General features: G+C 42.6%; 2 protein-coding genes across 2 annotated transcripts; both read right to left on the minus strand.

The window, feature by feature from the left end:
* Nucleotides 1–740: 740 nt before the first annotated feature.
* LOC136428972 (uncharacterized) lies at nt 741–11,204 on the minus strand. Its single transcript, XM_066418825.1, has 9 exons — nt 11,081–11,204; nt 7,357–7,490; nt 6,527–6,595; nt 5,865–5,947; nt 5,331–5,441; nt 4,690–4,838; nt 3,788–4,002; nt 2,912–3,047; nt 741–2,407 (listed from the first exon to the last, which is right to left on the minus strand). Exons 2-9 carry the CDS (start codon nt 7,467–7,469, stop codon nt 2,231–2,233), a joined length of 1,053 nt encoding a protein of 350 aa, XP_066274922.1. The 5' UTR covers nt 7,470–7,490; nt 11,081–11,204; the 3' UTR covers nt 741–2,230.
* Nucleotides 11,205–12,537: 1,333 nt separating this feature from the next.
* Nucleotides 12,538–16,303, minus strand: LOC136428977 (short-chain collagen C4-like). The gene is made up of 3 exons (XM_066418839.1): nt 16,174–16,303; nt 15,387–15,458; nt 12,538–13,245 (listed from the first exon to the last, which is right to left on the minus strand). Exons 1-3 carry the CDS (start codon nt 16,238–16,240, stop codon nt 12,764–12,766), a joined length of 621 nt encoding a protein of 206 aa, XP_066274936.1. The 5' UTR covers nt 16,241–16,303; the 3' UTR covers nt 12,538–12,763.
* Between the last annotated feature and the right edge of the window lie 1,221 nt (nt 16,304–17,524).

The raw sequence follows: 17,524 nt of genomic DNA on the forward strand, positions 1-17,524 counted from the left end.
GTCTGCGAAGTCGGCTATTTGTCGACTATTTCCCAACCTACCACACTACTCAATCGATTGTTAGACCGCTACCACGAATCTTTCCCATTAACCACCACGCTGTCACGATTACAAACTCCTGACACTTTGTTATATGTTGGATATTGGACTTTTCTTTCTCACAACCATAAATGTCTCCCACTGGCGGCGTCGCTGCGTCCTAAACTGTATTTGTGTTACCCTTGACTGAATAATAGGAATATCATTAAAAACGTACAAATATGACCAAAACGCCAACAACACACAAAAAGCTTTATTTCGTTTTTGGGCGATGAAGTTCGTTGAGTGCTTTGTCAATTCGATCAGCCGCAGCGACGCCGCCAGCGTGCCGCGGGTCCAGTGAGAGGGGGGCTTCATTTGCTTACGACGTTTCGCTGCCCATCAGACATCTTCGTCAGAGCTCGAGACATCGTAACCAATTTGTTAATAGGATATTTTTATTCACTACCTCTATTTGTACTATGCACATGTTTAATAGTTGTTGCCATACATGGTACCGTGTACAATTGTCGTGCAATAAAGTTCTTCTAGGTTGTTTGTGCTTGAAGAAACTACCACTTGAAGGAGGTATGCGGTCTCTGCACCCAAGATCTTCTCATACTTTCTTTAACACGATGCACAAAGACATCTCTCAATATTATTCTTATTACATTGAGAAACGTCTTCTCAAATAGAAAATACGACACAAAATCAGTACAGAATTTGAAAGAAATCCTTTTATTCGCAAGTGCTCTGTCAACGCCACCGCAGAGAAGGTTACAATATAGATAGAAAACCAACATTTTTTTAATACAAAGAAATATTTGTTCGTAGCACCAAGATATAGTTGATAACTAGACCAGAAATTTGCACACTTAATAAATGACAAAATGTTCACATATATCATGTCATCTACGAAATAGGATGTAACTGAAAAAAAACCCTCTGTAGATTTGTCTACACATGTTATAAAAAGACAGTACAAACTTTGTAGATATAGATGGAATATAGCATAATTTTTCAACTCTTCAAACTAACTTGACGTATTTAACCCATGTTGGGCATGAATATTCAACGAAGATAATTCTGATCATCATTATAACACCAGTAAAACAACTATAGTTACTAATCAAAGCCATACATTGAGGCCCTATAGACTAGCAAGGGCAAGTGATCACGTGCCTAACAAGTGACTAGCAAGTGATCTTTATGGGACTCACACATGACTAACGCGTGACTAGCAAGGGATCTTTATGGGGCTCACACGTGCCTAACATGTGACTAGCAAGGGATCTTTATGGGACTCACACGCGACTAACCTGTGACTAGCAAGTGATCTATATGGGTCTCACACGCGACTAACACGTTACTAGCAAGCGATCTTCATGGGACTCAAATGCGACTAACGCGTGACTAGCAAGCGATCTTTATGGGACTCACACGTGCCTTAAGCTTACACGTGACTAGCAAGTGATCTATATGGGACTCACACGTGACTAACACGTGGCTAGCAAGCGTTCTTTATGGGACTCATACGCGACTAACGCGTTACTAGTAAGCGATCTTTATGGGGCTCACACGTGCCTAACATGTGACTAGCAAGTGATCTATATGGGACTCGCACGTGACTAACAAGTGACTAGCAAGTGATCCATATGGGACTCACACGCGACTAACGCGTTACTAGCAAGCGATCTTTATGGGACTCACACGTGACTCACACGTGACTAGCAAGCGTTCTTTATGGGACTCATACGCGACTAACGCGTTACTAGCAAGCGATCTTTATGGGGCTCACACGTGCCTAACATGTGACTAGCAAGTGATCTATATGGGACTCGCACGTGACTAACAAGTGACTAGCAAGCGATCTTTATGGGGCTCACACGTGCCTAACATTTGACTAGCAAGTGATCTATATGGGACTCGCACGTGACTAGCAAGTGATCTATATGGGACTCACACGCGACTAACGCGTTACTAGCAAGCGATCTTTATGGGACTCACACGTGACTAACACGTGACTAGCAAGCGATCTTTATGGGACTCACACGTGACTAGCAAGCGATCTTTATGGGACTCATACGCGACTAACGCGTTACTAGCAAGTGATCTATAAGGACTCACACGTGCCTAACACGTGATTCACACGTGCCTTACACGTGCCTAACACGTGGTTAACACGTGCCTAACACGTGGCTAGACGAGGCTCTCAGGGCTGTCCGGGTGGGTACAGCTCGTACACCTTGCCGTTGTTGGCGGGCACGAAGACTCGGGAATACGGACCGGAGAACATGACGGTGGGCCGGTCCACAAACGTGTTGGTCCCGGATGGCTTGCCGCGGTTCACCCAACCGCTTCCGCCTTGGAACACAGACAGCTGGTACACCTGGGGAAAATGAATTCATAAATTGTGAAATGTTGTTTCTTTCAACTGAATGTAATTCAGACGTTAACGTTAATTTTTACAATCCACCGAGTACCCTTAGACCGGCAAATCGCTATTCGGGTATAGCGTTGGATGAAACTTGTTCGATATCAAAAACGTGTTGAGGATCAGTTCATTCAGGAAAAAACAAGGAGGTTAAGAATTAACTTCTTCGGAGAAAATATGTTTGTTTGCTTTTGCTTGTTTGTTTCTTTGACCCTTTGTTCATGAAAAATTGATGATGGCCGCTTCTCATATATTGAGGTCATGAGAGAAGAGGTAAGGAACAGACAACATATAACAACGATACAAATTTATTACATAATTAGAACCATAATAAATCCATAGACACACATCTTACAGATACATGCAGGTGAATAACACGTGACTGACACGTGATCTTTATGAGACACACTCGTGACTAACACGTGACTGACGCATGATCTCTAGTTTGTTGAAACTGACCTCTTGGTATGACCCAGTGTGGACACAGAACAGGGTCTGGATGTCGATAGATGGATTTTCAATGAGGAACGGGTCGGAGCAGTCCCAGACGGCTTTTCCGTCGGGTTTGCCATAGCATGCCCAACTCCCGGACCACCTATATATGGAGAGAATAGATACGGATGTCAGCATAGAACGTTTTCAATGAAGCAGGCAGGGGCTGATCGCCATTTTGGTGTTCCTATTTGCATTTCAATGGATGGTACACAGCACTTTTTGTGTTTTATCAGCTGAATTTTAAGTATCCCTCTGGTATACAATTCTTTCATCTGCGACCTATAAAAGAGATTATTTCTGAGGGTCAGAAAATCCCCGAACCCTCCGGTTCGGTGAAATGTTAATAGGGACACCAACATGGCTGCGGTGACGTCACATGGAAACTGTAGTAATAACTAACAGTCATTTAGATCTACTGTCGTGTATTTCAAGCCTCGATATTTTATAACGCATGCGTATGTCGGTTCGTTAAAATGCGTAACATCAGATGATAATGTTATCAAACGTAACATCAGATGATAATGTTATCAAACGTAACATCAGATGATAATGTTATCAAGCGTAACATCAGATAATAATGTTATCAAGCGTAACATCAGATAATAATGTTATCAAACGTAACATCAGATGATAATGTTATCAAACGTAACATCAGATGATAATGTTATCAAGCGTAACATCAGATAATAATGTTATCAAACGTAACATCAGATGATAATGTTATCAAACGTAACATCAGATGATAATGTTATCAAACGTAACATCAGATGATAATGTTATCAAACGTAACATCAGATGATAATGTTATCAAACGTAACATCAGATGATAATGTTACTAACCTGCAAACATCTCCATCTACCGTAATGGCGAAAATCCCGCCCTTCTCCGTGGCGTGCACCTTCCTGACAGACTTGCCAGAGGGCGCTCCTAGATCCTTCCAGACGCCGTTGTAGTTCCCGTCCAGACTGAAGCGGAAGAGACGACCGTTGCTCCCGGGGACGAAGACGCGGGTTGTTGGGCCGTAGATGGCGTAGCTGCTCGTTGTACCGTACGCCTGAAAAAAAGGAAAGGAAAGTGATCTCGAACCAGTTTAGCTCAAATGAACTCAATGAACAGATGAGCTAATCTACCACTGACGGTCGTGACAGAGAAGACAGACGCTATGTACAGTATTTACAGGTTCATTGTACCGGGGAAATTCCACTAGCTCTTTTCGACAAGCACAATGAACAGTGGACCACGGCTTAACGTCCCGTCCTAAGGACTGCGACCCTTTCCGGTAGCGTGCATGTCGGGTGAGCGACACAGCCGGGATCGAACCCGGGGCTTCTAGTTCCAGCGGCAAGATCGCCAACCACTGGACTACGCACGCTACGAAAGAAGGAGTGTTTGATACATGAATATTTGCTTTGAAGCTTGTTTGGAAAAGCAGGTTCTGAATATGCACCCATGTGGTTATAGACGTCTTGGTTAATATGTATAATGATAAGCTTGCTTGATTTGGCTAAAACTAATCAGCTTTACCTAAAGAAAAAATTAGGCAATTCTCTGATTGGCCAGTCTCCTGCGAAGGAGAATTAGAGAAACTTAATTGAGGTCATTTGAAAGGGCTCCAGATGTCTGAAAACGATTCAGCTAAGATTCACTAAATAGAAATTAGTAGCTGCCTCAGCCTGAAAGTCGGTGTACCTATGTTACGTGAAAGCCCTTTATGGAAGTATTATGAAAGTGGACCACTTACGTCAGTGCCGGGAGGTTTGCCATGGTTACGCCACGCCCATGAGCTGCCGGTCCAGTACCGCTCCCGGAGCGTCCCGTCATGCCCCCTGGTGAACACCATGGCTCGACCCGCCGTGTCTTTGAGTGCGCTGCAGCCCTCAAGGTTCGTACCTGGACAGAGGGAAAATTAGAATGGTTAGAAACAAGGCATCCATAGGCTGTATAGTTCTATACTTTCTAAATCAGTCACGAGAATTTCATCCCCATCTATGATCAGACCCTCTGCAGTCCTTGGGAAATTCGCTTGGGGGCCCAAGCCTTTCTGGACCGATACCCTAACGGACGTGCAAAGCGTGACTTGGCTTATTACATTCAACTAGGGTAAATCCCACAAGGAAAACAAACAAACAAACAAACAAACAGACAGACAGACGAACGGACAGACAGACAGACAGACAGACAGACAGACAGACAGACAGACAGACAAACAAACAAACATCAGAAGGCATTAAACTTAAGCTCGGCAGAGTGTACAACATGAGGCATACATATATCGCGCCCACTTTCTTTGATATTGCGGAATTCCTTTATCAAGGTACTTGTAAGCTGATGGCTAGTCTACCACAGTTCAGAGGCAAAAAAACAAGGAATATGGTATCCTACCGGGGTTCCCATGGGCGCCGAACGACCACTGCGAGCCTGTCCAGTACCGCTCATACAGGTCTCCGTCGATGGTAGTCATGTACACTTTCCCGTCACGCAGGATGCACGGTTCTGGGGCAAAAACAGTCATACATTTTACAAAGAACGCCGAGTAGCGTAAAATGTAGTAAAATCCTTCCACCACGTTCTAGCTGTATTATTATTAGTAGTAGCAGTTGTGGTAGTTGTAGTAGTGCTAGCTCAGAAAAGAATTGAGGTGTTCAAAAATTCCTTTTCTCAAGAACTGCTGTCGGATTGTGGATTTCGTTTCCACCAGGTAGTATCCGCACTAGATAGTTTTTAACAACGCTTACAGTAAGATATGCAAAGGTTAGGTGTGGCAGGTCGTTCAGTGTAACATAACCAGCTGCTACCGCGCCGAGTGCCTGCGAAGCTGGTTTGTTACACCGAAGGGCGGTTATACTGGCTACATATATATGCCAAAAACCTCCTCGGATATACACATCGATACAGAAAAGAAGAGGACAGGCTTACCCTCCAGGAAGTTTTTCGGGTTGAATATGCTGGAAGACGGTTTTCCATGGTTGACCCATGTCCACGCGGACCCCGTCCAGACCCTGAGAAAAGTAAATAACATGTGTCAGTTCGTTATTACACTCCACAGGTAGCCTGCGTCTAGCCTGGAAATCATACCATCGGGGGCTCCCCGATGTCTCTACGGCTTTGACCGCTCGGGGGTGGGTTTACGGCCTTGGATTAAATTGTCTATGGCAGCTAAAGTAGAAAGCTTGCGAAATTCTATATGACAGCTAAGTAGACAGGTTGACAGAAACGGCTCAATCATAAGCAGACTGGGCCCGGTAAAACACCCCTAAGCCGACCCCTAGAGACTGTGGCCAGGCTAGCCTGCGTCTAGCGGGCACTACTTAAGACCATTCAAATTGTGTTCGTAACCTCCGGAAAGGAGGTCAATGACCTCCGATAGGGGTACTCACTCACTCACTCACTCACTCACTCACTCACTCACTCACTCACTCACTCACCCACTCACTCACTCACTCACTCACTCACTCACTCACTCACTCACTCACTCACTCTCTCTCTCTCTCTCTCTCTCTCTCTCTCACTCACTCACTCACTCACTCACTCACTCACTCACTCACTCTCTCTCTCACCAGTCGTTCCGTTACACCCACCTCTCATACAGCTTCTTGTTCCCTCCGACGCCAAACAGCTTCCCATCCTTCATGACAGCCATGGCAGACCTAGTAGGAAGGAATTGTAAACAGGTGAATATTTCAGATAATTTCATGCTAGAAAATTGAGACGTATACATGGTGAATGTAACCCCCATAGCAGGTTCCGACCGGACTGTTTTATGTAATCTATTGAAAGGCGGCACTGCACGAAATGGCTTCGGATCCTGATGTATCCTGACGTGATCCGGAACCTAAGATCCGAAAGAATCCGAACGGATCCAGGGCCGTCATAGTATTTCTCGGCAGGCTAATTGACATCCAAATATTGGGACTCAAGGTGCCACTTACACGAATTGTGTAAGTACGTACTTACACAACTCAAATATGCAAGTGGAACCCTGAGTCCCAATATTTGGATGCCCATTAGCCTGCCGAGAAATATACGGCCTCGGATCCGTTTGGATTCTTCCGGATCTTAGGTTCCGGATCACGTCAGGATACGTCAGGATCCGAGGCCATTTCGTGCAGTATGACCATTGAAACTTCGCCCAGGAGCCTACTTTTGAGGCTAATTGTGCAGTTTAAAGAGGAGCGTAAGGAGAGGGTGTAAGCAGTTATCATAGTAGCACAACAGGGTTTGGCAGAGCTGCGAAAACTGTCCTTATGGGCTTTCGTACATTAAGCAGTATGTCCATGCGATGAAAATAGGATAAGTGAACTAAGAGGGAATAAAACAAGATCAAAGAACTGTTTTGAATGAAAATAGAGCAATGTTAGTAAAGCTTTTAAAAAGAAAAGAAAGAAAACAGGTTTTGATAAATCCTTACTTTATGTTGACGGTTCCTGGCTTGCCGTGAGACCGCCAGCTCCAAGCCTGGGCGTCCACCGTAGCCAGTCCCACCGCCAGCATCAAGGCAACAGCCGCTAGAACTCTCGTCATCTCGGTACTGGAAGTCTTTCTCTGTCAGAAGAAGAAAAAACAAGTTCTCCACCGTTCAAGATCTGCAGTGAGAAGCTTATACTAGTGGTCCAAACCTTGCAGATATTTATATACTCTATCACCGGAAATTGCGACGTCACGAACATCCTGTATTTATAACTTTAGAGTTAGAAAAGATTTAATCTTACTTTTCTGCTAAGGTATAAACAGGAAGTACGAACAAAAAAGGTTGAAATTGTTCCCCGCACCCCGGATACAATTTAAAAGATATCTAGTGTCATAGCTAAGAATAGGAGCGGTTCTTCTTCTTCTACCGGAAGTGACGTAGGAAACCCGGATATCGTCCAGAGGGTTTCTGACGAACACTGAATATCTGATCAGACTATCCCGGCAAGATTTGCAATATTGATGCGGAGTTCGAGCATCAAACGTTCACGTTTATTCAAATCGTCTTTAATGGTCGGTTGATTGAACCCCCATTAGATAATTACCAACAGAAAAATGTTATTCGAGAAATGATACAGCTACGAATCGTTCAATGCTTCCTGGGGTGTACCGAATTCCTCAATCCCTCCTACCCCCTACTGTCAATAAGTGCAAGAAACAAATGATAGGAACATCTAAATTATCACGCATAGATTTAGAATTATTGTTCAGAGCTACATATCTGATAAACATAGAGAAAAGTAAAATTCTCAGTCGTATTCATAGGTTTGAAATCCATTCAGAGCAGCCCCCCTTTCACAGCGACTTTCATTTATTCAACCCATTGTTCAGGCCGACTATGACACGCACACCTGTGCGTAACCGTATACTTTCCCATGTCATTGTGTTGGGTTGTTTAACGTAAACAGAACTGGCTTTGCCATTGACAATTACATCCGGCTCCGCCAAGCACAGATTCACACGCGCATCCAGACCTACAAACATTTTCAAGCTATGACTCGTATTGTACTCTCCAAGTAGAGGTATGAATTTTTGTACAGTGCTTAAATGTGTGAAGTAGGGAAATAAGTTTTCTACAAGCTTATACAGTTCATTTCTTTCTTTGGTATATAATCCACATTCTACCACAAAATGACATTCGTTTTCTATTCTATTCAAATTACAATGTTTACATAATCGTTGTTCTAGAGGAGTGCGAGTATGTCTTCCCGTTTCAATGTGTAGTTTGTGGCAGCTGATCCTTAGTCTTGTGACTGTATTCCTGACCCTCATATTTGCATTACTTAGATATTTTTCTTCATTATAAGTTGTTTTGAATAATCTATATGATCTTAACTTGTTTTTGGCAGCCCCACCTTTGTTGTCGTTATGTATTTCTTTTAGAAACGTTTGGAAGTAAATGTCTTTTATCCGCTGGCCAATGGAACTAACAATTTGTAACGTATTTGTATTGTATGAAATTGGAATGTGACGCAGTAGATTCTTAATTACAGCCACACCCAAATATCACCGTGTCGTGCCTCCCCCTCCCCCCTGAGGGCAACGTACGTAGCTTTACTTGCGACAAGGAAACGGATCTATTTCTTGAAAGCCAATAATGTCATGAATGACATCGCGTGTAAGGTCTGTTTTATGTAGGGTTGGTTGGGAATGTTGTTCCCCTACAGGCTCTTCCAGCCTCCGCAAATTTAGCTAGCCTCTACCAGCCTCCGCGGGTCGCTGGGAAAATAGTAGAAATTGGCTAAATAGAGTCAATTGTATGAAGGGAGTCGCTACGGAGAGAGGGTCAAATATTGCGGCTGCGAATGAAACCCTCCATGGCCAAAGTTCCCCGGCAAATGTTCTCCCTATAGCCGGCGCGGTTAGTCTGGTAGAGACTAGCTTCATCCGACAATCCGCCTCTAAATTCCAATCCGTTCGTTTGATCGTGTTTTTTTTCTGAACAGCAACAAAATAGTAACTGACGTTCCTTTTGAAACTAATGTCAACGACCGAAATGTCTAAAAGATATCTTTCTATAGCCTCTACCAGGCTCCGCGGGATGGCTGGAAAAATAGTAGAAATTGGCCGTAATAGAGTGAATAGTGTGCCAAGGGAGTTAGCTACGGAGAGAGGACAGTCGTGGTTGGCAGACTGTCCTCTCTCCGTAGCTAACTCCCTTGGCACACTATTCACTCTATTACGGCCAATTTCTACTATTTTTCCAGCCATCCCGCGGAGCCTGGTAGAGGCTTATCTTTCTAGTGGAAGGCATCTTTACGACTTGGATCTCTTCAATGGAAATGTAGAGGACTAAGGGAAAACAAGTAATCTTAGTCTACTAACATAATTCCGCCAGGGTACATAATTCCGCCACCCTGAAAAGATAAAGTCAAAACAGATCTCCAACCCAACGTCCCCCAGTATAATCCACTCCTGTATATCTTAACATTGCATACCTGGGGGTGCTGCACTAGAGATGTCTCAAACACACTGTTTTTCAAAGTGGCGGATTTATGTAACCTGACTGATAAGTGAATCATTAGTGTCAATGGAGGTTAAAGTAAATAAATGGACTATACGTTCACACATTTACTTCAATAGAATTCACGCATTCTGCTGAAAACTGTGACCTAGATGTTTAGCTTCAGTACCAATTGCCAAAGATCTAATCTACTTCCTGTTGCCTTCCTGAGTTGGTGTCACCTGGAGAGGTTACATGAGGTCATGTATGCATGATCACTTCGTTAACGCCCCCTAGCGCCTATTGGGAAGTTGCAGTACAGTGTGGAATGGGATTGAGGATTGCAAGGCGGTCTTGTCATAAAACGTCCATAGGGTGATTCGTATGTTAGAAGTAACAGTCAACAGTAGAGAGAGAGAGAGAGATAGAGATAGAGAGAGAGAGAGAGAGAGAGAGGGAGAGAAACAGAGAAAGAGAGAGAGAGAAACAGAGAAAGAGAGCCTGAGAGAGAGAGAGAGAGAAACAGAGAAAGAGAGCCTGGGAGAGAGAGAGATCATGAGAGAGAGAGATAGAGAGAGAGAGAGAGAAACAGAGAAAGAGAGCCTGAGAGAGAGAGAGAGAGAGAGAGAAACAGAGAAAGAGAGCCTGAGAGAGAGAGATCATGAGAGAGAGAGAGAGAGAGAGAGAGAAACAGAGAAAGAGAGCCTGAGAGAGAGAGAGAGAGAGAGAGAGAGAGAGAGAGAGAGAGAGAGAGAGAGAGAGAGAGAGAGAGAGAAACAGAGAAAGAGAGCCTGAGAGAGAGAGAGAGAGGGAGAGAGAGAGAGAGAAACAGAGAAAGAGAGAGAGAGAGAGAGAAACAGAGAAAGAGAGCCTGAGAGAGAGAGACTCTGAGAGAGCGCGCATGAGAGAAACAGAGAGAAACAGAGAAAGAGAGAAAGAGAGCCTGAGAGAGAGAGAGAGAGAGAGAGAGAGAGATAGAGAGAGAGAGAGAGAGAGAGAGAGAGAGAGAGACAGACAGACAAACAGACAGACACACCAATGAACAATACCTCAATTTTTTGGTGGTAACAAGAACAGCAAAAGTACGATAGCACAAGCGGGGACGGGGCGCCGTGAAGGCACAGACACACCATATACAATACAATAAAGGCGGGTGCGCAGTATCTAAACAAAAACGGCACTTGGAGCGTTTCTACCAGTACAACATTCCGTGAACACCTACCTCTCTGTTGACACACCTTATAACACACGGGGAATCAGAAGTGCGAGGTTTAGACCTTCTGCAACTAAATGTCCTTCGTCCAGTAAAGAAGCTAGGCAGGCGACTGAATTACTGATGAGTCACTTGAGGTAAAAGACTTGAACATTCTTCTGATGTGTGATGTTCAGTTTTACCTCTGAACCCCAACTAACTACAAAATCCTCAGACTAGATTGTTGTTATCTGTGTGATTTTCATAGTCAACAAAAAGTGACTGTTATATGAATTATTTCTATAAATACTCCTTTACTCATCATATAAACCAATATAATGCTCATTTCTTCTACACTAGCACCCCTTCTTGGCAATATGCAAGTCCATTCTCGGTAACTAACTCCACCGGTTTTACAATATATCAATCATTCGAAAAACGCTTGTCAATGATGTCACCTTGGATAACGTGTACCAAGTTATTCTAAACTTTGAATTGTTCGTGGCACAATAGAAAGCACTTGTTGTACCAGGTTGTCAGATACTTGATTGATGAAAATCGCAGAGATGCGTTCAGCAGGCTTTTGTATCCAATAATTATGAGACAAGGTTACTGACTAATCTTTGTAAAAACTTGTCAAATTTGTTAGCAAATAGTCCAAAATCATTTAGTTATTAGCAATTTTCTTCATCAGTTGGTGCTAGAAATATAAAATGTTCTCATTTGTACAATTTTTGTACAGATATTTTTTGTAGCGTAACATTCCAGCACGACTGCCCAACTAGCCGGGGGCTCTTACAAAAACATAACCTTGGTGAAAAAGACAAAAAAATAACGTTACATGGATTGGTACTCTAAATTACTGATTTTCAATCGAGTTGGTATATCGACAAAGAAAATTCGCATTTAGAGTAATTTCTGTGCTAACTGAAAAAAGGGGTGCGGGGTAGTTAATTTAAAGGTCGACTAAACGGTGACCATAATAAGTGTAGCCTCAAGCGACACTTTGCTATAATTCCAGACGAAACGTTTGACCGAGAGTACCCTCTGTCATTACTTCAGTCTATCTTTCAACACAAGCAAACTGCAAAAGATTTAAAACTGTTAAGATTTCGAACAAGAGATATACATAGGCTTTAATTTTTTCAATACTATTAAGTTAATCTATCCCTTAAAGTTTGTTTAAAAACCTTCTCCCTGCTGCCTAACTCTGTAACCAATGTAGGATTGGGTGCCAAACGGCTACTTCAGGGTGCTAAAGGTTAAAGTTCGGGGCGAGGCAACTTCGATGGTAGGCAACACGACATGTACACGCATTTGTCACGTAATGAGGTGAAATGCCTCACTGACAACACATTGTCTATGTGTCTAAAGAATGTATACACGTACGTGTACACGTCACATCCACCATATGTCTTTGGCATAACCATAGAGGCTAAGTCGGTCAATCACTTTTGTGTAAAAGAATAAAGACAAAAACCCTAATGTTTATGTTTATCATATTTTTCTTTAATAAGATTCAAGCGATGTAGACATTACAATGGTTACATATTCTCAGAGCAGAGGTTTGTGTCCGGCTAGTTTTTGACGCGTTTTAGTCAATTTTGTCGGGCTTTCCATTTCAAACAGCCGGGGCGAACCTATTCTTGGAGAGTAGACATTACACAAATAGTGATTAATTCAAGTATCACTTAGCCTAGCGCCTGGGGGCGGTTACTTGGGGTTTGCAGAACACACGACACATGTGAGCTCGCGCCCGTTGACGTACGGCGGACAGGGGAGGTTGTAGTTACACCGTCCCTCCACGTGGTAAATCAGCGCCCCGTTATCGTTAGCCTCGCTGCCCACCTCTCCCTCGGCCGCCTCGTCCACGCAGATGAAGTCGGCGCGGTGGTGGCTGTACTTCTCCGTCATGAGGTAACCGCTGTACTCCCGGGTCCATCCGCTAGGGCACGTCGTTTTGGCGGGAATCATGAGCGCGGTTGCCCGGGGAACGAGACAGACGGAGCACAGCGCGTCGGTCTGGTAGAGGTCGAGTAGAGGGCCGTGCTGGTTGGTCTGGAACTCGCCGCCTGCCAGTCGCGCCCGCTCGCCGTTCGGGGCGTCGTCGTAGCTGTGCCAGTCCGGGTCGGGCGGCAGGCAGAGGAAGTTGGATCCGCCGCCGGAGTTGCCATACCAGGTCCCGGCTACGAACCCTGCGTAACGGAAATATTCAATGATTTATCCGTGAATAGTTCCATCGGGTTCGTGAATGACTGAATGTGCATCATCTCTATGTCCTGTTTATTTTTCTGTTGTTTGATAAAAAAAAAAAATGACTGAATGACAAAGTTTGATATTACAGCCGACGTTTCGATGATCGTCTGTCATCGATCAGGGCAGTCCCTTTCCGTTTGGGACCGCATTGTTAGCAGTGACACCTAGCGGAAGTGCCAGCAAGTGAACCAGTCAGAAATGCCATGAAGAAGGTGACAAAACGTTGGCCATTCTTTGGTTGTGAATGAAGAACATTATATGTTAACTTCACGGTTCACAGCGTTCAACGTTCCGTCTCCTTTAATGGTTTTACTCCCAGAAAAATACTTTCATAGACTTGAAATATAACGATCGCGAACGGACAACTCTTATCAAAGAAATTACACATCAACCGCATTTTAAGTTACGTTTTTTGATACACTGCGCTTTAAAAAAAAGTCATGACAGCTAGAAATTTCTAAGTGACTTTCTACAAAATGCTCTGCAAAAAAGTAGGTTTTTAGCCTATAATATGTTTCCAATATCTACTAATTTTGAACACGCGTTTCAGCCCATCGACATGCTTTTTTGCGTTTCGGCGCCTTCGCGCCGGAACGCAATATCCTGGCTTTTACCTTCGATGCATGCATAGCGCATGCAGGATGCTTCGATGCATGCTGTTTGGTTCAACACTGTGTCGCACACCAGAAGACCTTATATGGCAATACGTTCCCAAATCCTTGTATAGCCGTTGCCTTATATGGCAAGGGAGCACGAAAAGGCAGGCAGGCTAGATTTGCATGACACACAGGAGGGCGACCGCATGTAACTGCTACAACTGTTCGGAAATATCATTGCATTGTGGTTTCGGACTTTGATATCCTGAAAAATGACCATATTACATCTATTCCACAAGATTGCAGAAGAAAAAAAATGATTTCGTCAAGAAAACGACCAAAAATCGACATAAATGATACCATATAGTGAGGTTATAGCATTACGTACAGAGGAGGGTTACGTACCGCAGCTTAGCCCATCTGGCAACGCGAAGCACTTCGGACCTAGAAGATCCGGGTTCGTCTCCGTGCATGGATTTTTTTTTCTTTTTAGATATTGAATATCAAAAATATATATTGATATTATATTAATCTATAAATATCATATTTATGAATATCATTTATTCATTTTTTTCATTAAGAAATAAAGAAATATTTTATATTTGTTATTTTTAAATATTCATTTGATATAAACAAGGCCTTTGTCTTATGAACAGGACTTCATAGATTCCAAACCCGGCATTCGAATTTTTCTGTTCATTGTAATGGAAAATACCGTGCAGCGGCTCCTATGCGCGGTAAGATGATTCTTGCAAAACACTCGCCACTAAACTTCTATCCCCGATGTAAACAGAGGCTCTTGATGTTGTTTGCAAAACAGCGATCCTTTGTTACAGTAGCAAATGCTCCATTGTTCAGTATCGACTTCATTCAGACAACACGGACGTGGAAAGTGGCGCCGCTCGGCACAAAACTATGGGAATTTTCATGAATTTTAGCAAAATTACCCAGGAAAATAAGGAAGAAATGTTGTAAATGCGGAAACCAGAATAATACGGATGAGGTAGCTGTTGATTTGTTTGACATTTGGTAGTCATTTTAGATAGAACCTTAGCTGTTATGAACTTCTATTTCACTTAATTACCATAGTGCTGATGATTCAATGGTGCTTTTTCAAATTTTATGTTTTATTGCGTGCCATGTACATAATTACATTGATAGCTTTTATAATGAGCCTATTGTACATTTTACAAATAAGTACAAGTTGTAGGCCAAGACCAGCTTTTTCAAAAGCACTTAAGTTAAGTGACGTAACTTCAAAATTGCTTTCCCCAAACTGCCTTTCTCTATTAAAACAGTACTCATTTCCCAAAATGACAATTTTTCTTATAGACTGAACAACCCTTGAGTGACTTTCTCTGGCAGATTTTACTTCAAGTAAAGGGAAAAGACAATTCACACTCATAAACGTAGCCGAAACGCCAGCTTTTTTGAAAAGCTCTTGTTACCCTTGCGTCGTAAAAATGTAAATGTGAAAGTTTTACCTGAGTAGATCAACACGGCTCCCGTCTCCACCGGGCAGCTGCTGTTTCCCCAGCGGACGTAGTTAGAAACTCCTGTGTGAGACCCAAAAAAAAAGTGAGTTAGAAACGTTCTCCAAAAGCAATTAACAACCGTGGAATTTTGGCGCTCGAAAAACTACTTCACGTAGAAAGATCTAGAGGTAAGATAAAAAATCTTTTATTAGTCATGAGCTTTGAAACATCTAACAGAAAAAAAGCACACAAGCGGTTCCTCCTAGACTTTCTAGTAACATGGTGAAGTATGCTCAGTCATCATAACGTTAAAACATTGTAATGTTAACGTTTATAGTTTACGACAAATAGTTTGCGACGATACCTTTATCATCTCCACATACAACTTTTGCACGGTATTCTCGATTCACAAAAGAATGAAAGCCCTATCCATCACATACACAGTTACGCACGATTATAGTAAGTATAGGTGAAGTGTTATCAATGTAACCATACCATACCGGACGAACAACATTTAGTTACTGTACTAAAACAACAGTAACTAATTGAACTTTTAGCATACAACCTTATCTTATATTGAACTCCTTTTGAAGACTACGTCAAGACGTCATAAACTGTCTTAACCTCATTAACATACCTATTCAGAGTTTTGGTATAAAACCTGGTTTCCCAGTCCTATCGTTAGTCACTGACGAAAGACAGGGGATGCTGTCTGAAACGTCTGACTGTTTCAAAATTTTATCCAGTTGCTTGAGTAACTAATTTTGGCGTATCTTACCAACTGTTTTTATCTTACCTGTGGCGTCGCATGTGGCGAAAGCCACCGCCACCAGAACGACCAGTGTCCTCCCTGACATGACCATGGCGTGCCTCAGACTGACGCGTGTGTCAGAGAGTGTGGTGGCTTTTATAGAGTCATTCCTGCGTCACCCCGCTCTGAGTGACGTCAGCATAGTTTGGGCACTCGAAATCATTTAGGTGGTTACCATCAATGGATGCTTCGGCAGTCGGTGCGAGAATTTTCAGATTATATCTGAAACAAAATAACGAAGAACAGAGATACACATGTATTAAAAATGGCTCAATTTGATAATGATGATGTTTTTCATCATTCATAAATCCGTGGCCATATATCGGTAGCAATCAGAATATTTGTAAGAAGATTGAATTCATGACATGTCTCAAATTCTAGGTATGAAATTTCGCGTTTTGCACAGTTTCATTAATCATGTACCTAAGATAACACGTTGATGAAAGTTATACATCCAAATGTCAGTTACTAGAATTCAATCAACTGGAATCAAGATTTTATCCAGTTGCTTGAGTAACTGTCGTTTGGCGCATGTACCTAATTAACAAACTCATAACACATAAATATTAAGGCAAGAAGACGTCGATGTTATCCAAAGATGTCACTAAAGATGCCTTGGAAAACAAAAGAATGTGTTGTAGCCGTAACAAATTGAATCGTTGTTTTCTTACCGCGGTAGTTTGCTGTCCACAAACTAATCAACAGTCATTAAGCGCTTAAGTCCAGCCTAAAAAGCAAGTTTGTCTGGATTTGTTTTCATAAACTTCATCAGGAGAGAGTTACACAACATCATTAACGTATTTAGGTCACGAGATAGGTCAGAGATCATACTATACAGTGTATTTGCCCTTTACACCTGCTTTCAATAAAAACATGTAGTCACGTTGCGTAAATGGTACGCCGTGCACTCAATTACAACTACAAACGGTTGCATATGTGTGGGATTTTGTGTTGGCTGTGTCCCACGTAGTTTATACTCCAACGAGCATCGATTTGTCACAACTAGAAAGAACACAAAAAAGCAATGTTTGTCATTTTCACAAATGTCAAAAATTTGGTAATTGACGGTAATTTTGGGATAGCAGTCCCGTTTCTAATAACTTCATAACATGGCATGGCTAGATAGAAATTAACATAAAGGAATAGATTCAAGTTTAATTGTGAAAACCTTAGTATAACCTGTTACCCCACCCCACTTCGCATATCTAGTCCTAAAAACAGGCTAGAATCATCATAATAATGTACTCAGGCCAACATAGTCCTGGTATGTTCAACATCCTGTTCCACGAAAGCTGTTTGCCGTTTGGCACAACTCTGTTTTGACCTGAAACCCCAT

The sequence above is a fragment of the Branchiostoma lanceolatum genome, chromosome 1 (genome assembly GCF_035083965.1).
Source record: "Branchiostoma lanceolatum isolate klBraLanc5 chromosome 1, klBraLanc5.hap2, whole genome shotgun sequence".
Taxonomy (NCBI): domain Eukaryota; kingdom Metazoa; phylum Chordata; class Leptocardii; order Amphioxiformes; family Branchiostomatidae; genus Branchiostoma; species Branchiostoma lanceolatum.